The sequence below is a fragment of the Salvia miltiorrhiza genome, chromosome 3, assembly GCF_028751815.1.
Source record: "Salvia miltiorrhiza cultivar Shanhuang (shh) chromosome 3, IMPLAD_Smil_shh, whole genome shotgun sequence".
Classification (NCBI taxonomy): domain Eukaryota; kingdom Viridiplantae; phylum Streptophyta; class Magnoliopsida; order Lamiales; family Lamiaceae; genus Salvia; species Salvia miltiorrhiza.
The window spans coordinates 60,354,990-60,379,310 of record NC_080389.1 but is presented as its reverse complement, the minus strand read 5'-3'; the positions used below and the strand labels follow the sequence as shown (position 1 = coordinate 60,379,310).

Here is a 24,321-nt window from a genome sequence, read left to right as displayed (position 1 = left end):
TTAATGTGAAAATCTATTGCAGTTATAAAAATATGTGAAAAACTATTTATTTGAAATACATATTATAAGTATTTCTTTATCTATATTTTCCAATGATTATATCAATGTGGAAAAAATAGATGGCCTAATGTCTACATGAAGATTGAGCCTTTTATATAGATTATGAATTGATGAAGTTTAGGATAATTTCAATGTGGGATGGATGAGTAAAAATGCCATATAATATAGAATTGAGAATGATCAAAATACTCACTTGTGGGAGTGCCACATAGGATAGAGAATGAAGGAGAGGTCTTCAATATGTATTCTATTTAATAATAGATAGATATGCAGTGGCGGAGCCAAGAATTAATTTGGGAGGGGGCTGAACTTACACGGGGTTCGTCCCCGAGAATTTTTTTTGGACATTCCGTATATTTAAGGCATTATTTTATTAAAAAACAAGCATAATAGTAATAATAAAGAACAACATTTTCATAGATTCAGTGGCGGAGCCAGGAATTAATTTGGGAGGGGGCTGAACTTAAGAAATTTTTTTGGACATTCCGTATATTTAATGCATTATTTTATTAAAAGACAAGCATAATAGTAATAATAAAGAGCAACATTTTCATAGATTATATAATTTAAATATATAACAAATTAGTTTCAATACATTATAAATCTTTTTGGGACATTCTGTATGTTTAAAGCATTTTTTATTAAAAGACAAGCATAATAGTAATTATAAAGAACTATATTTTCATATACTATATTGTTTTAATATATTACAAATTAATTTCAATACATCACAAACTTTTTTTTTTCATTTCGTACATTTTAGGCATTTTTTATTAATAGACAAGCATAATAACAATAATAACGAACAATATTTTCATAAATTATATATTTTCAATAAATTACAAGCTAGAATCAATAATAATAAAAGACAAGCATAGTAATAATAGCAAACTAATTTTTTTTGGGCTACGCCCCTGCATATATGTCATATATATCCTTTAAAATGTTCATTTTTTCTAGGACTTGCCCTCCTTCAAACCAAGATGCAGAAGATAGTGGAAAGATGTGAAGTTAAAAAGTGGAAGCTATGATCATAAAAATGCTGGTAAGTTTTGCTCTGCAACCTTGTTAATGTTTGTATCTATGGTAGCATAAGATTCTGTGAATACATATGTTACATGTTTGTTGCCTGAACCGCTGCAAGTTCTTGACTTTGCCTTAGTGAGTTTCCTGCGTCATGTTGATGCTGATTGCTGGTTTTGGGAACGATGAACTAGCTCGACTTCTTGTTGTATCACGTTAGACTCTTCTCCTTCATGCCTTATGAGTGATGCATCCTGCTCGACACGAATTTCTAAGTTGTGCGCTTGCGCTTCAGGACTCGAGAAAATAGGACTTGGTGGGCCATTGTTGAACCTTTGGAATAACTCTGCATCAGAGCCACGCACAACTTCCCAATTCTCGTATAGGAACCTTATCACATAGATCACCAAGACTAAAGCTCCAGCTATTCCTACAATAATAAAGAGCCCCTCGAAGCTTTCTAGCCCAAGTTGATTGCCTGATGAGGAATCGTCACTAGAGTTTGCACATTTCGTATCGCTTTTGAACCATTTCTTCTCAATCTCCATCATCTTCTTTCCCTCGGTAACATTTAATATCGCCCGTGAAATATCAGGTACTAGTGGAGATCCTATAGGAAACACCTGCATGCACTTGTATATCAATAAATAATATATATACATCGAAAGAAAGACAAGGGATGAATTACATACAAAGCCAAAACCATCTGTGTTGTGCGTAGGGCCAACCATGATGTATTTTGAACAGTACTTGGCTTGGAAAAGCTTTATATATGGTATCTCATCAAAAGCAGCAGCTATACCACCATTGGCACTCCCGTTTTTGAAAAGTTGATGTAATTCCTCGGTGTTGCTATATGCCTTAAGTCTGGATTCATCAATGTTCATACTTTTCAAAAGCCCCAAAACAAAGGATCCATTCTGGTAACCAACATTTTCTTTGTATGTGAAGGTGGGTTGCAGCTCTTGGACTGTCAACCAGGAAGAAAGACTAGCTGTGTAGCTTTGCGTTAGTATAAGAACCACGAAGAACCATATAATCAGCACAAACCTAGACAAGTTGCTTATCACCCTCTCCCCTAAAAAATAAAATCAAAGGAAATTACGTGTTAGATTAGTGTAATGAATGTGTAATGCTGGAAACAATTATAACTTACTCTGAGCAAACACCATTGTTGAGAAGGGAAACCAGCATATCATGCGAGGATCCCTGAATTCTTCATTATTCCGATGTTCAAGAATCCATATAAGGAAGCCCATGAAAACGAATGAGCAAAAGATTGCCAACCAAAGTTTCCATTTCAGCGGCTTTAAAAATACCCATGCATTCTTGCTCTCGTAATTTTTTGTCGGTACAACCATTGAAACACCAGACCATGAATAAGGCAGGGTGAAGTCGACATACTTTGACCTATTTGCTTCGATAGTTACATCTCCAACTACAGCATCAAATATCTGCCCAGGAAAAAAAACAGCTTATGTATCTTAACTAATAACATACTAAATGTGTGTTTTGCGGTTTTTGGATCTTCAAATCGTTAGTGGAAAATATACTTACCCCTTGGTATACTGCATAGACCAACTCATCATAACTGCCATTTGACGTGTGGTCTGATCTGGCAAAAGGAACATACTCATACTGCACGCCATATGGTAGTGCTTTGATCACCGTATCAAAAACATCCTTGCAGTAACCTGTCACGTTTGTAGAATTGTTGGAGTTCCAAGTGACATTCACGAACTCAAGGAAACCACCTTTTACAGGTACTCCTATTCTCAACTTCTTCCCATTGGTCGGAAGGACCCAACCCTTGGGTGGAACTGTCCCATCGCCTGGCCATATTATGGGTCCAATGTTGGACTTGGATGTGGAGTACGCATTTGTGGTAGATTTTGCAAAGTTGAGCTCTCTAACAATTCCATTATCTTTTGTCCAATATCCTACAACTCGAGGTCCTGCACCATTGACATTGACTATCTGGTAAGGAGGTGATTGGAGTTGCCCATCAACTAGTTTAAAATCTCCAGCAAGGCCTCTGAAAGTGGTACTTGACAATGCCTGAATAAGATCAGCTCCAACGCCTGAGACTCCAAAGCCTTCAAGGTCTGTTGATGTTGTAGAGCCATTTGCCTTCTTCAGAAATGTAGCATTTCTTATTCTTGCCTTTTCTACTGCCATTGCTAATGCTACTGCAGAGTCATAAGCCCAGAGTCCAAAGATGTTCAAATCCAGGTCATGATTTGCTAGGTTTTGCTGCTGAAGCTCTTTCTTGTATCGGATTGTGAAATTGTCAAGCTCCTCCGATTTCAGAATATAAGGTTTTACACCTATAACTCCTTGCATATCTTCTTCCATAACTGAACGATCAATTGAATTTAACTCGTTTGTCATGCCATCAGTGATGATCCAAGAGTAATCTTCGCTCATCATTCCCAGTAGTTTAGCTTTGGTGAATAGGCGAGAACCAAGACCAGTCAGCATGTGGACAATGAAAATTCTAGTTTGCATTGTCATAAGCTTGTGAAGCTCTGCAACAATCTCATCATCTGTTGCTGATGATGGGATGACACTCCTGTAAGGTATGCGCACATTTACCTGTTCCAAGGCATCTGCTAAATATGGCATAATCCCTTCTCCAAATTCATTATCCACATAGACTGGCACAACTTCTCTCCATCCAAAGGCTTGGACTATTGCAGCTATGGCCTTTACTTGGGAAGAGTCGCTTAAGGCAGCGCGAACAAAGTATGGACTTTGGATTGACAAGAGAGACGGGCTTGTGGCTGAAAAGGTTATGATCGGTACTTGAGACTTATTACCTAGATTTATCATAAAATTTGCCTGCATCGAGGACAATGGACCTATGATCGCTTGCACTTCAACATTCTTCAGTAGATCTAGAGCTGCATTTCATAATTTCATTGCAAGAAAATTATGTCAGATTACAAATTTTCACATTGCATTAGGCAAAGGTATGAAAACAATACACATTTTGTTCTTCTCTTTGATCTTTAGCCATCCAGTGGCAATTTTTATTTTTTACTCCCTCCATCCCACTATAAGTGGCTCAAAATGGAATACAGGCCACTTTTAGTGGGACGGAGGGAGTATTTTTTTATCAATTAACATGAAAAGAGTAACAACTTTCGCTTTTTTCTGTGGTTGTAGGGTACGGAGGGACTGGCAAAACAGGCAAGTTACAACAAAGAAAAAAATAGAGACAATGTTATATACGGTAGGTTTTGAAATAACAATAAGCAGACTATTAATGTAGAAACGTACAATTGAATTTGAATAATAATAATGAAATGAAAATAATAACGTTATCTTAATTGACGAGCCGATGTAAGAGTTAGACTATTTATTTGTAAAACAATAATGTTCCGCTACAGGTGCTTGCGGTCCACAACAATTGTCCCCCAAGATACGCTGCTTAAGTTGAATTCGATATGTTGCACCATATGTTAACGTTCCGGCAAACTACTCATTATTTCGGACCGAATATTTCTCCAATTACTCGAACTACATGACGTCTAAGTTGAACTCGATATGTTGCGCTACGTGTTGACGTTCTGGCGAACTACTCGGACTGAATATTTCTCCTATGACTTGAACTATATGTTAAATATGATAGAATATTTGAATACGATGATATGCTGAATGATCTTTATCAACAAGTCATGCAAAAGTTGAACTCTTTATCTGTAAGATAATAATGATCAAGACAATAATGATCCGCTACAGGTGCTTGCGGTCCACAACAATTGTCCCCAAGATACAACGGTTAAGTTGAACTCGATATATTGCACCACATGTCGACGTTCTAACGAACTACTCAATATTCCGGATTGTATATTACTCCTATGCAGGGCCGGCCCTTGCATAGGGCCAAAGGGGCAAGGGCCTAGGGCCCCCTAAATTTAGGGGGCCCCAAAATAAATACAAGTCCACTAATATTAATCTTATTAAAAATTTTAGATTATTTTTCTAATATTTTTATTGCATATAGAATATTGTTGATTATAATGTGGTTATTGTCCCCTAAAAAAAGACTATACTGGTTATTGTAACTTTAGTAGAAAGAAGTTTTTTAAAATTAAAATCAATATATTTGCATTCTACTATATCTCAAAAAAGGTTAAATGTATTAGCAATTTTATACTTTAAACATGGGGTATTCTTGAAGAGGTTATTGATAATTTTGTTCCCAAAATATTAAAAATCTACTTTATTTCAATAATTATTTGATCATTAATTTATGATTTATTGCACTTTATAATAATGTTAGTTATATATGCAACTATCTCAAGTTTGCTATAAAATTATGAAGCTTCATTTTCCAGGGGGCCTTTTTTTTTTTCCTTTCGCCTAGGGCCCCCAGAATGTCAGGGCCGGCCCTGCTCCTATGACTCGAACTATATGCAACGATTAAGTTGAACTCAATATGTTGCACGACATATCAACATTCTGGCAAACTACTCAATATTCGGGATTGAATATTTCTCCTATGACTTGAACTATATGCAGTATATACTACTCAATATTCGGGACTAAATATTTCTCACATGACTTGAACTATATGCAAAATATGAGAGAGCAAGTGCGAGCAGTTGGGTTCGAATGGCTTCCCCTAACCTCTGGGGAGTCAACGCTACTCAATATTCGGGACTGAATATTTCTCCTATGATTTGAACTATATGCAAAATACGGTACTCAATATTTGTTGTCTATTTTGCAATTTATTTGCATTTATTTGCTTCTCATACTCCAATCTTTATGCATTAATTGTTTATTCATTACAACTTGAAAATAAACAATCAATCTATACTAATATAAAAAGAGCCTTGAGCACAACATGTGGATTGCCTATTTTACTCTTATTACATGTTTTATTTTAATATTATTTTACATATTATATATTTATAAGAATATATTAATTCATTAGATATTACACTAAATCTGTGTGATATATATCTATAGACTATAGTTATTGATAAGGCTTATAAATAAATAAATAAATAAATCTATCCAATAAATTATACTCCCTCAGCCCCCCAAATAATTTCCTATCAATTTTGGGACATTACCCCACTACTAATAATACTTTATTTATTCTTAATTTTCAACCTTTACTAATATAAAAAGAGCCTTGGAAGCAACATGTGAATTGCCTATTTTACCCTTATTACATATTTTATTTTAATATTATTTTATATATTATACATTCATAAGAATATATTAATTCATTAGATATTACACTAAAGCTATGTGATACATATCTATAAACTATAGTTATTGATAAGGCTTATAAATAAATAAATATATCCTATAAATTATTAGTAATGAACTAATAGATTTTCTATTAAAAAAATATTGTAATAAGGGATAATATATATATTTCATCATTGTTTGTTTGTTTGTTTTTTTTTTTTTTTTTTTTGAGAATATCATTGTTTGTTAGTATTGTTACTATCTCATGAATTCTCACATGACGTATAGATGTAGAATTGTAAGCTCTATAACTAGATCAAATCCAAGATAAAAAAACTCAATTTTCCATAGCATGTTTTTTCTCTATATATATTTCATGCTTCAATTTATGATAAATTAATAATTTTTAATTTATTTATTTATAAAATATAAAGACAAATGATAGATAATATTTAAATTAAATAAATGCATGTATCTATCAATTTATTATGGCCAATATTACTAGAGAATAGAGATCCTAATGAAAACTGAAGACGATTCAACAATAAGTTCATATTTTAACAAGTTTCCATAGTATTAATAATTATTAATTTATAATATTAACAAGACCTATATATAAAGACGTTCTCTAAAAATTATATTTTTTTTATTTTATTAAAATTGAATATTTTTTAATTGACCCAAGTTGGGACGTAAGAAATTTATTAATTCATAGAGTTGATTAATTTACTGAGTATTATTTTAAAAAGGATTTACTTATGTGGAAACCTACAAATAAATACCATTTTATAAAACTAATAACTTATACATCCCCTCTTTAAAACTCACTCTTTTGCATACAAAATCTTCAAAAGTACTAAAAATACCGCTTACGGTCAGCACCACTTTACTAGAAAGTCAAACACACACTCTCTCTTTAATTTCCGCGCAATATGACACGTGCCAATGATCGTGGACACGATAGGCACGGTCGTATCCACGACCGTGGACACGATGAGTGCGATCGCGTCAACCATCGTGTCCGCAATCGTGGGCACGACAATGCCCATCGTGTCCACTATCGAGTGTACGTTTGGTCGTGTCCACCATCGTGGGCACGACCATGCTCCATCGTGTCCACCATCGAGGGCGTGGTCGTGTCCACCATCGTGGCCTTTGTGCCCATCGGGCACGACGAGGGCGGGGAAGGCACGACGGGGGCGAGGCACGACGAGAGCAGGGAGGGGGCACGACGTGGGCGGGGAGGCGGCACGACGAAGGCGAGGCACGACGGGGGTAGGGCGAGGGCAAGGTGGGGTCGGGGATGGGGCACGACGAGTGCGAGGTGAGGCACGACGGGGGCGGAGAAGGGGCACGACGGGGGCGAAATGAAAGGGACGACGGGTATCCTTCCATCGTGTCCACGATGATGGGACACAATCGTTCACATAATGGTGGCCACGAACGATTGTGCACAAGATGGTGGGCACGATTGTGACCTTTCATCATGGACACGATGGAAGGATGCAATCGTGCCCACAATGCCATACCCACGACCATAGGCACGATGGTTTGTGCGAGTTATCATGTAATTATTAAAATCATTCAATTTTAAATTAAAATATGATTATTAACTTGTTTAATGTATTATATTATGGTTAAAATCATAATTTACTGATCAAGTTTGTTTTGTAATCAAACAATCAACAAATTGATGTTATATGCATTGAGACCTATGAATATCTAGTTAGAAAATGCATATAATATTTCATTATGTATTCTAGTTGTCATGACACATTCCACACAAACACTTTAATTATGTGTTTTAAGATACAATTATTTGATTAATATATATTAAAATGTTGTTTAAAAGATATATAACATGTTCAAAGTTAAATTAATCGAATATAACATCATTAATTTAAAAAAATTGATAATCACACGATCGAGTCCTTCCATCATGTCCATGATGGAGGGGATCATGAACACGATCGTGACCACGATCATGCACACGATCGTGTCCCTCCATCGTCCCCCGATTGTTTTCTATCACTGTAGCCCACGATTGTTTCCTACGATCGTGGACATGATGGAGGGAAACGATCGTACCCATGTTAGTGCACATGATCGTGCCCCACGATCGTGTTCTTCCATCGTGTCCACGATGGTTGGACACGATCGAGCCACGATTGTGTGCATGATCGTGGTGAAGATTGTGACCCTCTATCATGGACACGATGAAAGGACTCGATCATGTGATTATCATTATTTAAATTTAGAATGTTATATTCAATTAATTTAACTTTTAAACGTGTTATATATCTTCTAAACAACATTGTAATATGTAGCTAGTCGAACAATTGTATTTTAAAACATGTGTCATGACAACTATAATACATAATGAAATGTTATATGTATTTTCTAACTAGATATTCATAGATTTTCAATGCATATAATTTCAACTTGTTGATTGTTTGATTACAAATCAAACTTGATCAGTAAAATAGGATTTTAAACATAATATAATACATTAAACAAGTCAATAATCATGTTTTAATTCAAAATTGAATGATTTTAATAATCACACTATGACTCGTACAAACCATCGTGCCTAAGGTCGTGTGTATGGCTTCGTGGGCACGATCGTGTCCTTCCATCGTGGACGATCGTGTCCACTATAGAATGTCATGATCGTGTCCATGACGCAAGGTCACGATCGTGCCCACCATCGTGGGCACGATTGCAGCCATCATGGGCCACGGTCACCCACGACAGCGCCATCGTGTCTATGATGGAAGGTCACAATCGTGCCCACCATTGTGTCAACGATGGAAGGTCACGATCGTGTCCACCATCGTGTGCACGATCGCACCATCGTGGGCCACGGTCGTGCCCAAGACGGTGCCATCGTGTCCACGATGGGATCCCCCCATCGTGTCCTCGATGGGAGCCACAACGAGCGACGGGAAAGGGCACGAGGACGAGGCACGTTCACGACGGGGGTGAGGCCCGGCCACGACGGGGCGACGCGCGATGCACGCCCACAATGGGGATGAGACCCGACCACGAAGGGAGCGACACACGGCCACGATGGGGACGAGGCCCAACTACGATGGGGCGAGGCATGCCACAACCACGACGGGGGCGAGGCCCGACCACGATGGGGGCGATGCACAGCCATGATGTGAAGCCGACGACGAGGTCATGATCGTACCAACGATCGGCGCCATCGTGAGCATCCATTGTGTAGTGCCCCAAAATATTTTTTAACTACAAAAAAAAAAAAATTATCTTCTTTAATTATTTTTTTCAATAATTAAATTTTAAGTCTTATAAGTCGCGCCTAGATATTGCATGAGCATGAGCATTTAATCACTTCAAGCATTTATTATTATTATTATTATTATTATTATTATTATTATTATTATAAGTTACTACATATTTTAAGCCCAAATAATTTCATTTTTTTTTATGCAGCCCAATACTTTCTAAAGCCCATTTCTTGAGCCCAAAGAAAAATAGTAAGGGTTTCACACCATTCCTTCATTCACGTTCTTGCTGTAGCTGCAATGACTCATGCCCTAATTTACCTTTCCTTTTGACTGAACCACAATTATGGGAAGATTTTTCTTGATTGATTCTTCTGCCAAAAATAAGCTCTCAACTTCTAGTATAAATAGCAGTCCCTTATCACCTCTTTTCCACACTCAAATTACCGAGCTCTATTTTCTTCTGGGCGAGGTATTTTACGCTCCCTTTTTTCCTCCATTTTCATCTGCTTTGTAGCTTGTTCTGTAATTTTTCTTCCGTGAGTTCCCGTTGACAAAGAAAGCAGCTCTATCTTTTAACTTTAAGTCTTGTCTTTTAAAGTTTTGTTCAAAAGCCTTTCTTTTTGTCAGTACATAGGTATGCGTGTGTGGTGCAGTGTCTCAATGCTTGTTCTACTTTATTTTAATATATATATATATATATATATATATATTATATTTAATATACTTTATTGTTTGGTTAAAGGTGATTCATTACATTTATGCTTGGCATATATATATTACGTGTATATATATATATATATATATATATATTGGTTATGAGAATGATTTTGTTTTGAAAAGTTGAGGGATCATTACTTTTTTTTCCGTACATATATATAAATACATTTCGGAGTTATGCAAATATATGAAGTGAATTCTATGTGTATGGTTTAGTATTAAAAAAAAAGTTATATTAATTTTCCTTTTATGTTGAGTCTTATGTTATCAATATGTGAATAAGATGATATTAGAACAACACTTTATACTTTATCTAGTGTATTTTGATGTATCGTTTTATAACTTATATTAGTAAGCATTTTTCTTAAATATTAGTAGAAAAGGGATTTCATAAATATTCATATTCATGTGCATTCATTGATTTAAATGTATCTTAATTATGATTTCATAATTTATTTTTAGGCGAGGCGCGCAAGACTTAATCTTTAATTATTCTACACGTGTCAAAGAAAAGTAAAGGTGGGGTTATAACGTTGCATTTAACATTTATCCTTATTATACGTTTTACTCAATTTATATGTGTGTGAAGCAGGCAGAGCCTCCGGGCTATGAGACAGAAAGTTATAACCTACGGGTTATATGAGACAGAAAGTTATAGCCTACGGGCTATATGAGACAGAAAGTTATAGCCTACGGGCTATAAGAGACAGAAAGTTATAGCCTACGGGTTATATGAGAAAGAAAGTTATAGCCTACGGGCTATATGAGACAGAAAGTTATAGCCTACGAGTTATATGAGAAAGAAAGTTATAGCCTACGGGCTATATGAGACAGAAAGTTATATAGCCTTCGGGCTAAGAGACAGAAAGTTATTGCTTTCGGGCAATATGAAAGAGCAGACAGTTTTTATTGCACTTATATTTTGTTGTGATTCTTATAATATGGATAAATGCACCCCACTGAGTTTATTGTACTCACCCCAAAACAATATCTTTTTCAGGAGATGACTCGGACGATGAGAGGCGGGGCGAATGATGGTCAAAGATAAAAGAAGAATAATATTTTATTGTCAATTGGAATAAAGACTCTTTTTGTTTATGATGTTTATTTTACTGTTCTCAGATGGATTTGAGTTTTAGTTATTTAAATATTGAAATCTTATTATTTTTTTTTATCAAAGTACTTCTTTTTATTTAATAAGAAAATTGGGGCGTCACAGTATGGTATCAGAGCAGGTCTACGTTTCTGTAGACTTGCAATAAAAATCTTTTTAAGAAAAATGACCATCATCGCAACCGCCACATCGCTATCGAGTGAGGTAAAAGTCAAAAGTATATTTATGATGCTTTAAGTTTTCTTGATGAAGTTAGATTTTATTTCATTTTTTTTTTCTTCTCATGTCCTCGAGATTACTTATCTAGATGATTAGAACACGCAAAACCTGTAGAATAAGAACAGCGGTACTAACACGTGTACAAGAATTGGGACGACGAATCTCTTAGAATCAATGAGAATTAGTACCTATCGTTGTTTTTTTTATCGCACAACTCTTACTATATACCGCATTATTTTAGTTTATGGCCAGAACAAGGGGTAACAGGAGACCTCCGGCAGACGAAGAATCTGATAGCGAAGCCACTCAATCGATGGGGAATAGGAATCGAAATCGAAATGATGTTAATACGCTGGCCCACGTGCTTGCACAAGCACTGAGAGAAGTATTGCCTCAACAACCGCATCAACCTCAAGCAGAAGGTGGAAATGGAGTAGTAGCTCAATTTCGGAGCATGGCACCGCCAATTCTAAGAGGAAACGAAGGACCCTTAGGGACCGAGGAGTGGATGCACCAGATGGAACGCATTTTCAACTACATACGTTGCAGGGATGACTTGAAGGTGACATGTGCCGCCTTCCAACTAATAGACGATGCAGGACACTGGTGGGAGTCAGAAACTGCTGCCCTTACTGAAGAGCAGATGAGAGCCATCACCTGGAGAACGTTCAAGGAGAAAGTGATGGGGAAGTTTTTCCCAAGGAGTTTTCGCAAACAAAAGGAGATAGAGCTCATGAACTTGGAGCAAGGAAACATGACTGTTCTGGAATACGAGCGGAAATTCACCCAACTAGGCCGTTTTGCTCCCCATTTGGTGGACACCGATGAAAAGAAGGCATGGAGATTTGAGAATGGGTTACGCCCTGAGATTGGAGGCCACTTAGCAGCTCTAAACATCACATCATACTCGGAAATCTTAGAACGAGCCCAAGCAGTCGCATCACGCCTGAAACTGGACAACTCTGTGGTTCGACCTCAACATACTGGAGAAAAGAGGCACTGGGATGATCGAGACAAAATGAGAAACTCCCAGCCAGAAAAGAAACCAAGGAGTAATGTGGGAGACGACCAAGAATTGGCCCCGCACAAACCTCTTTGTCCACGTTGTCAGCGTTACCATTTTGGAGAGTGCAAATCTGGCGAGAACGTATGCTTCCGATGTCACAAAGGAGGACACATGGCGATGAACTGCCCAGAAGCACGGAATACGAATGTCCCGAACAACAACAACGTCCCGACTTGGCGAAATAAGGACAATAACTGGGGAAGAAATCACGACAACAACAACAACAATATGGGAAGGAACCAGAACTACAACAACAATGGTGCCCGCAAGGGAGAGGCACGAGTTTATGCCATGAACCAGGAAGAGATGGATGGAGAGGCAGAGGCTCAGATTATGTCAGGTATCTTACCCGTTTCGAACAAGACTGCCCTAGTACTATTTCTTTCCAGTGCTTCGCATTCGTTTATCGCAAGAAGATTCTTTGAAAAGCTGATGCAACCCTTGAAGGTAAGATTTCCCTCAGGAAATACAGTGAAAGTAGATCGTTTGGCAAGGGAGAAAAAGTAAGACCTCGTTACATCAGACCCTTTGATAGTCTCGAAAGAGTTAGTGAGGTAGTATATCGATTAGCATCGCCGCCAAGCTTGACTTCGATACATAACGTCTTCTATGTCTCGTCTTTGAGAAAATTCGTCCACGACCCGGGCAACATTGTGAATCACATTGAGCTAGAACTTGATAGAGGCCTAACTTATGATGAGCACCTGATAGCCACTAGTGGATAGAAAAGTTCGTGAGTTAAGAAGTAAAGAAATCCTTCTAGTTAAGTCCAATGGAGTAGGCATGACCACAATAGTGCTACATAGGAAACGGAAGATGACATTAGATCTAGATACCCTCTTTTGTTTGACTCAGTTAAGTAATTTCGAGGACGAAATTTTTTTTAGTTGGTAAGGTTGTAGTGCCCCAAAATATTTTTTAACTACAAAAAAAAAAAATATCTTCTTTAATTATTTTTTTCAATAATTAAATTTTAAGTCTTATAAGTCGCGCCTAGATATTGCATGAGCATGAGCATTTAATCACTTCAAGCATTTATTATTATTATTATTATTATTATTATTATTATTATAAGTTACTACATATTTTAAGCCCAAATAATTTCATTTTTTTTTATGCAGCCCAATACTTTCTAAAGCCCATTTCTTGAGCCCAAAGAAAAATAGTAAGGGTTTCACACCATTCCTTCATTCACGTTCTTGCTGTAGCTGCAATGACTCATGCCCTAATTTACCTTTCCTTTTGACTGAACCACAATTATGGGAAGATTTTTCTTGATTGATTCTTCTGCCAAAAATAAGCTCTCAACTTCTAGTATAAATAGCAGTCCCTTATCACCTCTTTTCCACACTCAAATTACCGAGCTCTATTTTCTTCTGGGCGAGGTATTTTACGCTCCCTTTTTTCCTCCATTTTCATCTGCTTTGTAGCTTGTTCTGTAATTTTTCTTCCGTGAGTTCCCGTTGACAAAGAAAGCAGCTCTATCTTTTAACTTTAAGTCTTGTCTTTTAAAGTTTTGTTCAAAAGCCTTTCTTTTTGTCAGTACATAGGTATGCGTGTGTGGTGCAGTGTCTCAATGCTTGTTCTACTTTATTTTAATATATATATATATATATATATATATATATTATATTTAATATACTTTATTGTTTGGTTAAAGGTGATTCATTACATTTATGCTTGGCATATATATATTACGTGTATATATATATATATATATATATATTGGTTATGAGAATGATTTTGTTTTGAAAAGTTGAGGGATCATTACTTTTTTTTCCGTACATATATATAAATACATTTCGGAGTTATGCAAATATATGAAGTGAATTCTATGTGTATGGTTTAGTATTAAAAAAAAAGTTATATTAATTTTCCTTTTATGTTGAGTCTTATGTTATCAATATGTGAATAAGATGATATTAGAACAACACTTTATACTTTATCTAGTGTATTTTGATGTATCGTTTTATAACTTATATTAGTAAGCATTTTTCTTAAATATTAGTAGAAAAGGGATTTCATAAATATTCATATTCATGTGCATTCATTGATTTAAATGTATCTTAATTATGATTTCATAATTTATTTTTAGGCGAGGCGCGCAAGACTTAATCTTTAATTATTCTACACGTGTCAAAGAAAAGTAAAGGTGGGGTTATAACGTTGCATTTAACATTTATCCTTATTATACGTTTTACTCAATTTATATGTGTGTGAAGCAGGCAGAGCCTCCGGGCTATGAGACAGAAAGTTATAACCTACGGGTTATATGAGACAGAAAGTTATAGCCTACGGGCTATATGAGACAGAAAGTTATAGCCTACGGGCTATAAGAGACAGAAAGTTATAGCCTACGGGTTATATGAGAAAGAAAGTTATAGCCTACGGGCTATATGAGACAGAAAGTTATAGCCTACGAGTTATATGAGAAAGAAAGTTATAGCCTACGGGCTATATGAGACAGAAAGTTATATAGCCTTCGGGCTAAGAGACAGAAAGTTATTGCTTTCGGGCAATATGAAAGAGCAGACAGTTTTTATTGCACTTATATTTTGTTGTGATTCTTATAATATGGATAAATGCACCCCACTGAGTTTATTGTACTCACCCCAAAACAATATCTTTTTCAGGAGATGACTCGGACGATGAGAGGCGGGGCGAATGATGGTCAAAGATAAAAGAAGAATAATATTTTATTGTCAATTGGAATAAAGACTCTTTTTGTTTATGATGTTTATTTTACTGTTCTCAGATGGATTTGAGTTTTAGTTATTTAAATATTGAAATCTTATTATTTTTTTTTATCAAAGTACTTCTTTTTATTTAATAAGAAAATTGGGGCGTCACACATTGTGGGCACGATCGTGCCCTCGTCGTCGGCTTCACGTTGTGCCTCCCATCGTGGGCTCGTTGGAGTCGTTTTTCTCACCTCCATCGAGCCCTTAGGAACTCAAGCTATATCTCAATCTTCAATTTTTTTTTCAACAAATATCAACAAACTCAAGTTATATATCAACTGAACATTATTCTTAAAGTATTATAGCACATATACATGTATTTAACTAAGAGGTGGTTCTTCGATTGTCGGACACGATAGCTTGTGGGTCGAACATTGTGGAGAGAGAAAGTGGGGAGAAATTTGAAATATGGGGGTTGGGGGGGATTTTGAACTACTTTCCATTTTTTTTTTTGCTTTTTTTAATGATATAATATGAGGGTATTTTATTTTTTTAATTCATTTTGGTATACAAAAGAGTTACTTTTAAGTTGAGGCTATTAAACACTATACTTTTAAATAATGGTATATTTTAAAAATTTGGAAGCCTTTACTTATTTTAGAAAGAGTTTATTATAGTAGTAGAATCAAATAGACCAAATTTGCTAATTGAAAAATTAAATATGATGGATATTATATTTATATTTATAGTTTTTTTATTTTATTAACATTTATTATGCGTACGTTTCTGCTAGCTACATTAAATTTATGTGCTCGAGACGTAGATTTCATATCTACAATTAAATCCCAACGAGTCGACCATGTTTATTTATGCATTTACCACCTTTATAACTAATTTTTCCAACACAAAATCTTTTGTACAACCGATTGTATGATACAACCGGTTCTTACCCTGTCCAGATCCAATTCATTTATTATATGTATTTGAGTTTGGATAGTCCGGAGACCTCCAGGTGAGTAAGGATATTGGTCTCCTTTGTCTTTTTCCAACAGACAATAGGTATAAATTCAAATCATTACACATACGCATATTCATAAGTAGGTTGGTAAGGTTTTGTAGTATTACCTGCAGCAGCTGCCCCAACAACATCTCTCTTGGAGTCCGTCTTGTTGAGAACCAGCCTAGTCTGGTAGTGGCCATTTCTGGTGTAGAAATCCGAGAGCGCCATTGTGATGCAGGTGGACCCCATATTTCCGACATAACTGTCCATGTCTAACACCACTCCAACTCTCACAGGGAAAGGCGTGCTCTGCGCCGACAAACAGCTCAACAACACAACCAAAGCAACCAACTTCATCTTGTGCAAATATTTGAGATTGATTATTTTGGGCATGCTCGTTCACTCTATAACTTATGTGTGTGAATATAATATTGGCGATTGTTATATTGAAATCGATTTGTGAGAAACAATGTGAGATGAAATTAATTTTCCTGTTAATATGCATCATATATATAATCGGTCTCGTCAGGTACTCTTTTTTTCCTCTCAATACGACCTGTAATTTTACGTCTTTTGTGCTCCTTTTTTAGCTTTTTTCCTTTCTTTTTTATGTAATCGCCTCAATCTAATAATTCAAAACTAGTTTACCTCCACTATACGAAGCCTTTAATATAGAGTACTCCATTTTCAAACTTGATATTTTCGTGGAAAGATGCTAATTAACCAATTGCTCAAAAATATGAAATAGAAAGAAAATGAAAAACAAAGGATAATTGATGAGAATGTGGGCCCTCAAGCCTAGCACCTATCATGATACATGCATGAAAGGAGGAGACAACGAAGAAGTTTGAATTTGAATCGATATTTTAATAACTTACGTGAGAAGATACACACTCCACACACATATATAGGTTGGTCATAGTCATGACATCAATGTATTGTTTAATTAGAAAAAGGAAAAAGAAATAGAAAAGAAAGAGCTAGCTCTATCATTTCCATATCATTTCGCACATATATATAGGTCGGTCATAGTCATGACATCAACTGTTACATACGCCTTACATAAATAATGATTATATAAAATCATACTAATTTTTTATATAAAATCCTACTAATTAATTTTTTGAGCATAAACGAGTATTCCCTCCTACCCATTTCATTCGGTCTACTTTCCTTTCCGAGATGTACCATCCGACTTGACCCTATTTTCTTTTGGAGTTATAAAGCACTACAATAAATATGGGCTCACATACTTTATTTTACTTTACACTACAATCTTATTCTCCTTAATAATCGTACCAAAAATAATTAGGGCAAGTGAGTTGTGAGAGAGAGAGAGAGTACAAATCTTTCATCCTACTTTATTTGACTTATTTCTTTTTGACATAATTATTGAAAATGTTAAGATTAGTGTAAATTAAAAGTGCGTGAATTCATATTTAGTATAATGTATAAAGTAATTATATATATAAAAAAAAAAAATCAAAATCGAATCGAGTATTATTCAGCACATTCGACCACTTTTTTTATCATAAGTGTCGTACACCACCGCTATTTTATTTCTTTGCCTCACTAACACACATGGTTCGATTCTGGCAGGCGTATATTTATGTTCTTTAATGCACCCATTCACTTTTGTGTGCGTGTGTTGGTCAAGCGGTAAGGACTTAATGCCTAAGGCCAAAAGTCCTGGGTTCGAGTCCCTTGTGGCGCGATTTTTAAATTTTTTTATCTAATACTGTTAATTTATCTTAAAAAAATTTGTTAAAGTGTTTGGATAATTAAACTTATAAGCTAGGAAGAGAATTTGTTGCTAGAAATAGAATATATTAGAGAGAAAAAACCGAAGAGAGATGAACTATAATTGATATTCTCCTATAATAAAAATAGTAATAAATTATAGTTGAATAATATTTGTAAAATGGTTGTTGCATATAAGAATATGAAAAAATAAGTTGGGGTATATGATTTTTTTTTTTTTTTTTTAGGAGTTTATAAATCTTGAAGCCTATTTTTGGACCTTATAAGTTGTTTAAAAGCTTATTTTGTTAAACACTTTGAAGGAGCTTATAACCTCCTAAGAACATCCATAGTGGGCCGGTACGCACTGGGCTCGCGCGAGCCCCAACCCCAATGTCGCGTCCGACCTTGCCCTCTATTCCCAGTGCATAGGCGATTTTGATTGGGTGCGTGAATAGCACGAACCAGTCACAATATTCCATCAATTAAAAAAGTTAAATGTTCAAAGGCAATATTTGATAGCATATTTTTATGTTTTTTTTTTAATTTGGATTAATTTAGAATTTTACTTTTATTGTAATGCATTTTTATTTTTCAATCAATGTAGTGTTAAATTTTAATTTAATTGAAAATAATATTAAAATTAAAAATAAAATAAAAAAGAAAATTTAAGAGCCGACATGAAAGCTCTCCCACTACGGAGGATGAGCACTTAATGATGAAGACCATTTTTAAGAGTCCATTCTAACTCTCCAATGTGAATGCTCTAAATAGTTTATAACTTGAGCTTATAAGATCACCCAAATACCCTATTATTTCAAATATTTATGGTTCAACCACTTGTATGTATATCGTAATTCATTTTTTCCCAAATTACATGACTTGCAACTCCTCTTATTTGAAACTCTAAATTAGACAATCCAACAATACTCTATTAATAATATTTCCAGTTATATACTAGAGTTATACCCAATTTAAGGGTGTGTTTAATTGCTTTTTATCCCTGTAAATGAAGGGATAACAAAAATTTATGCCTTTAAATGTTTGCTTTCTTATCTCACATTCTACACAAATATCATTTTTCATTTCTTATTTTCACTTCAAGGAGGGATAATATTTAAAATTTTGTTCAACTTAAAGTATACCTCTAGATTGCTCGCAAGAGAACGAGGTCAATCATAGAGTGATAAGTTGCCCAAGTCGTATCCACAAGGAAAGCTTAACAGGGCTAGCGATTTATATGTTACACACAGAAGGCAAATAAATCCTAAACATTCTATCCAATTTTCAAGTGATCAAGTAAAGTATCTAAAACAACGAGAAATAAATTCAAAGAAATAAAACAAACGGAAATTCAAGAGTTAAAGATTCTAGGGTGACAGATCATCTTCTTGGGAAATCAATAAACAAATGAAGATCATGCACAATTCATAAACTCATAAAATTCTCCTAGCGTAGGTGCTCAAACCATAGTTTTCACATTCAAGCATGAGTCTACGCTAATTAAATCACATGAATTCATCAATTATTAGACTATACGTTTCCGATTAAGTCTAATTCCAATTCAACCACGGTCAAGCAACGAGTTCTTCTCTCGATCTCACACGTTGCAAACACAATCAAGCAGTGATCAATTGCTAAATCGACTACCAAACAATTGAATTGGATAAAGTGCATCAATACATCACAAGCAAATCAATTAAACCCAATTGAATCTCCAACCCTAGATTATGGAAATTAGTTCATCATGCTGTAGAAATAAAAGAAAAAGCAAAAGTAATCCATACAACGAAAGCAAAGATGAAAAATAAAGAAATTCTTGCTAAATAAAAGTGTAATCCATTCCAAATGCGTAAAGAAAGTGTAATTAAATGATAATCTAAAGGTTTCCTATTGTTCTTGCTTCAAAAGAGAAAAATGATGGAAGTTCTAAGTGAAAAAGATCTATTTGAATCTCTAAAAACCGCATTTCTTATGAGAAATCTCGTCAAGAAACCGTCAGGGTCAGCCCGGTTGACTAGTGCGCCGCGGCTCACTTCACATTCTGCCCATTTTCCTTCAAGCAGTCAACCCGGTTGGCTAGTGCGCCGCGGCTCACTGCCTTCTCTTCCCAATCTTCTTCTAATCACCCCCGATTCATTGTGAGCCATGGTTAGCAAGGCTTAAACACTCTCTTTTGCGTCGTTGTGAGCTTTCTTCACCATCTTCAAATGCTTTAACATCAACATTCTTCATTTAACACCTAAAGCATCACAATTAACCATTAAGCTCAAATTAACACAAAATCACCACTACTCTACACAACTTTTACAATAAAATATGACTAAACTAATAATAGACAATGGCACAAACACGACGAAACAAATCCCCCCACACTAAGCATTTGTTTGTCCTCAAGCAAAAATCTAGTTCAGCGTAGTAGAGTTTGAACTTAAGAGACTTCATTTCCGGTTAACTCAACATAGACATCATATCCTCTTCAAAACCATGGTCAACCATTTTCCAACATCAATGAAAATCACAATTAACCCGAAGCATGTTACTCGTCTATGAGATAATCAATCGGATCAGACCCAGCCCCCCATAAGAAGTGAGTTACCTAATGCAGCTGCTTTTATCAACAAGTCTCTTTACATTTATTCAACAATGACGAAAAACTAAATGAGGAACATCTCTCTTATTCCCAAACTCTCAAACTTTTTTTTTTATTTTCTCTTTCTTTTGTTGTTTTTTTTTTCATTTTGTTTTTCTCTTTTTTTTTCTTTCCTTTTCATTCTTTTCATTCTTTTCCTTTTTTTTGTTGTTTTTTTTAAAGGCAACTCCTCAGATTCCAGCGAGTACAAAATCTCAAGAATGTACTACAACCATATCGATTCGTACAAGATGGAACACTTATGAATTAGAGACAAGTATTTAAGCAACTGCAATGATAACACTCCTTCATATTTCAGCCGGACAAATCACCTCAATCATATCTCAAAAACTTGCCCCACAACAACAAGTATAAAAATGGCCGCATCTCAGTTAAGTTACAATCAACAATGAATTCCAAAGGTTCAACTCAAATCTAGCCGACTCAACCAAAAACAAACTAACTTAAATCAAGCCTCTACTATGCAAAACTAAAATACTGCAGGGATTCACAAATACTCACACATTCCAGACAAAACAAAACAAATATCACAACACACGCAAACTCATCAATTCACATGAGAAACAACGACTCCCCCCACACTAAAACTGAGCAATGTCCTCAATGCTCAAGTGCAATGAAGTAGTGCAAAGAAGAAAAATGAAACTTCCCTGAAAATCGATGAGCCGGCAACGGTGTGATTCATTGATGGCCCGCGGGTGGTGGATGGGGATAGTGCTGAGTCCAAGAACCCCAGCTAGTCTCTAACGCAAATATCCTCTGATCCTGAGTGTCCAAACGCTCAAACATGACTCTTCATCGTCATTGAAGATCGAAAAAGGTGCATTAGAGTCTTCATGGATATCTTGCGGTGTAGGATCTTCGTCCATAAATTTAGCCGGCGTAGTTGGAGTCCTAGAGATAGTGTCGGGTCTTGTCTTCGTTCTCCCCATGATATAGCAAATTCTAGACAAACAGAGGCTATGTCGGAGGACGAAACTCCGGTGATGTGGAGTGGTGCAGCTGTGCGCAGTGAAACAGGGCAAGAGAGTGGAATTCAGACGGAGAGATGGCATGGGAATGGCAAAGCTTGGTAGTTCAGGCAGAGTGTCCGGCGTTGCAAATCAAGGCCGCGCATTGCGCGGCTGGCTGGAGACGGTGGAGAGGCGGGGCTGCGCAGGTGGTGGTGGAAAGCGGACGATGGCTGGAAATCAGACGGTGGCCAGAGATGGTGGTGAACGGAGATGACGTAGTGTAGTTGCTGAGTCGCGCCATGGTCGACAGTGCGCGGGTTCCGGTGGTGAGGATGGCCAGTGTTGGTCGGAAAATGAGGGTGAGGGCTGGAGATGAAGGTGTGCGGCGGGTGGTTGGGTGTGAGACAAGAGGGGAAATTGCAGATTTTGAATTAGGGCTCCACTTCCTTTCTTTCTCACGATTTTGTTTTTCTTTTAAGGAAGTCAGCCAGGCTGACTAGTCACCCCCGGCGCACACTGCGTTCTGCCCGGCTCACCTCAATTTGCTTGAACGCGAGTCAGCCCGGTTAGGTAGTCATCCGCAGCTCATGTTGCATTCTGTTCGGAATTTGGATTCTGCGCCAACCAGGCTGACCGCGAGCCGAGGCTCGCTCTGAAAGATGCTCAGTTAATCCCAATTTTGAATTTTCCAAATTTCATCCCATCAACTTCATCTCCTTTCCAAACCAATAAAATTCATATAAACCCCTTCCTGCAACCACAAAAATAATAAACTCCATCAAATCACTATGAAGCAAGACAACAACAAAAAAAACTAAACTAAAACTTAAGCAAATAAACAAAGCAATAAATTCGTGGGTTGCCTCCCACGTAGCGCTTTATTTAATGTCGTTAGCTCGACCAAAAATGTGTTATCCATATTCAAATTCAAGTTTGAGCCACTCCATCATTTGGACCAACTCATCTTCCCCCTTCACCTCTGCGGGTCCTTGAATAGATGGGAACGAGCTCGTCCCATTTCCACATGTAGAGTTCCCATCCACACTTAGATTGATAGCAGAGCTTGAATTTATCTTTCCCTTGTTCAAATTGACAATCTGCAGTAAGCCATTGGTAAAGAAAGCATCAGAAATTATATAAAAGAAAGACTCAACAATAGTCGTGGGAGGTTTAGAATTGCTATCATTTTTGGCATCACTTAGCGACTCGATTGTGGTCATGAAAGGCTCTCCCAATGACTTCGTGTGTTCTTTCTCCAAATTTTCCAGGAACTCCCGCTCAATCTCCTCCTCGACCAACGGATCAAACACTTCAAAATATGGGCAATATGTCGAAAGTGGAGTCGACAAGGACTCAACTTCATCCTCATTCCCACGCCCTGTTAGCTCCTCATTCTTGTCATCACTCACCATATCCCTTTCTAGAACAGTGACAGTAAAGGCTTGCACTGGCTGTGTCTGCAATTCTTCCTTGGGATACATTGGTTCCTCATCAATTTCCTGATGCACCATCTCTTTCACATCAGCAGTAATTTGTGCAATTTGAGCATCGAAACGGTCTGCATCATCATCTCTCTGTTGCCGTTCTGCTACTGCCTCTATGGACTCAAAATTCTTTATGAATGCTTGAAGGGTGTCTTCCAACGTTGGCTCATTATAAGATGGAACCGACTGTGGATGACAATTCTGAATGCTTTCACTAAATTGATCGAGGTCTGAATTCCATGTGAAAATCGGGTTCTCCACCCATCCATGATTATATGACTGCTCTTCAGTAGTGTCACACATCTCCCAAGTTGAATTTGAGTAACAATTCCAGCCTTGATTGTATGTGCCACCGAGCATAGCCCATTCTTGTTCCTCTCTTACTCTACGCAATCGATGAATTTCATGTGTTAGCTCAGCTATCTGCTTCGTGATCTCACAACTTGAAGGATCCTCGCTTGGTGGATAAGCGTAACCCCACATATTTCATTGATACTATGCCATTCTTTACATTGAGCTCCAGATCTATAGCAACTTGACATATATCACTCGTATTTTCCTCCCCCGGACTCCTTAATCACTGCACAACAAAACACAAAACCGATCAAACGCACCTGGGGGAGAAAAAAAAAAAACCAAAAGAAAAATAAAAAGAAACACGAAAAATAATGCAACACAAAAACCACAAGCCTAAAGCCTTCCCCGGCAACGGCGCCAAAATTTTGTTCAACTTAAAGTATACCTCTAGATTGCTCGCAAGAGAACGAGGTCAATCATAGAGTGATAAGTTGCCCAAGTCGTATCCACAAGGAAAGCTTAACAGGGCTAGCGATTTATATGTTACACACAGAAGGCAAATAAATCCTAAACATTCTATCCAATTTTCAAGTGATCAAGTAAAGTATCTAAAACAACGAGAAATAAATTCAAAGAAATAAAACAAACGGAAATTCAAGAGTTAAAGATTCTAGGGTGACAGATCATCTTCTTGGGAAATCAATAAACAAATGAAGATCATGCACAATTCATAAACTCATAAAATTCTCCTAGCGTAGGTGCTCAAACCATAGTTTTCACATTCAAGCATGAGTCTACGCTAATTAAATCACATGAATTCATCAATTATTAGACTATACGTTTCCGATTAAG

General features: G+C 36.5%; 1 protein-coding gene and 1 long non-coding RNA gene across 3 annotated transcripts; one reads left to right on the top strand and one right to left on the bottom strand.

Annotated features, from left to right (window-relative positions):
- The first annotated feature begins 1,001 nt into the window (after positions 1-1,001).
- LOC131015029 (uncharacterized) lies at positions 1,002-5,480 on the top strand. 2 transcript variants are annotated; one of them, XR_009098441.1, is made up of 7 exons: positions 1,002-1,105; positions 2,847-3,186; positions 3,279-3,401; positions 3,483-3,662; positions 3,740-3,874; positions 4,252-4,318; positions 4,476-5,480. It is a non-coding gene; the product is annotated as an uncharacterized LOC131015029 (long non-coding RNA). The 2 variants fall into 2 exon arrangements; XR_009098440.1 differs by having other exon boundaries at positions 4,252-4,909.
- Positions 1,092-16,823, bottom strand: LOC131015028 (glutamate receptor 2.7-like). Its single transcript, XM_057943222.1, has 5 exons — positions 16,468-16,823; positions 2,641-3,986; positions 2,240-2,537; positions 1,776-2,161; positions 1,092-1,706 (listed from the first exon to the last, which is right to left on the bottom strand). Exons 1-5 carry the CDS (start codon positions 16,733-16,735, stop codon positions 1,236-1,238), a joined length of 2,769 nt encoding a protein of 922 aa, XP_057799205.1. The 5' UTR covers positions 16,736-16,823; the 3' UTR covers positions 1,092-1,235.
- Between the last annotated feature and the right edge of the window lie 7,498 nt (positions 16,824-24,321).

Coding starts and splice junctions, on each gene's coding strand:
- LOC131015028 (XM_057943222.1), bottom strand. CDS start 16,735: ATGCCCAAAATAATCAATCTCAAATATTTGCACAAGATGAAGTTGGTT. Junction 3,987..16,467: donor TGTTGGGGCAGCTGCTGCAG/GTAATACTACAA, acceptor TATGAAATGCAG/CTCTAGATCTACTGAAGAAT. Junction 2,162..2,239: donor AACAATGGTGTTTGCTCAGA/GTAAGTTATAAT, acceptor TTTATTTTTTAG/GGGAGAGGGTGATAAGCAAC.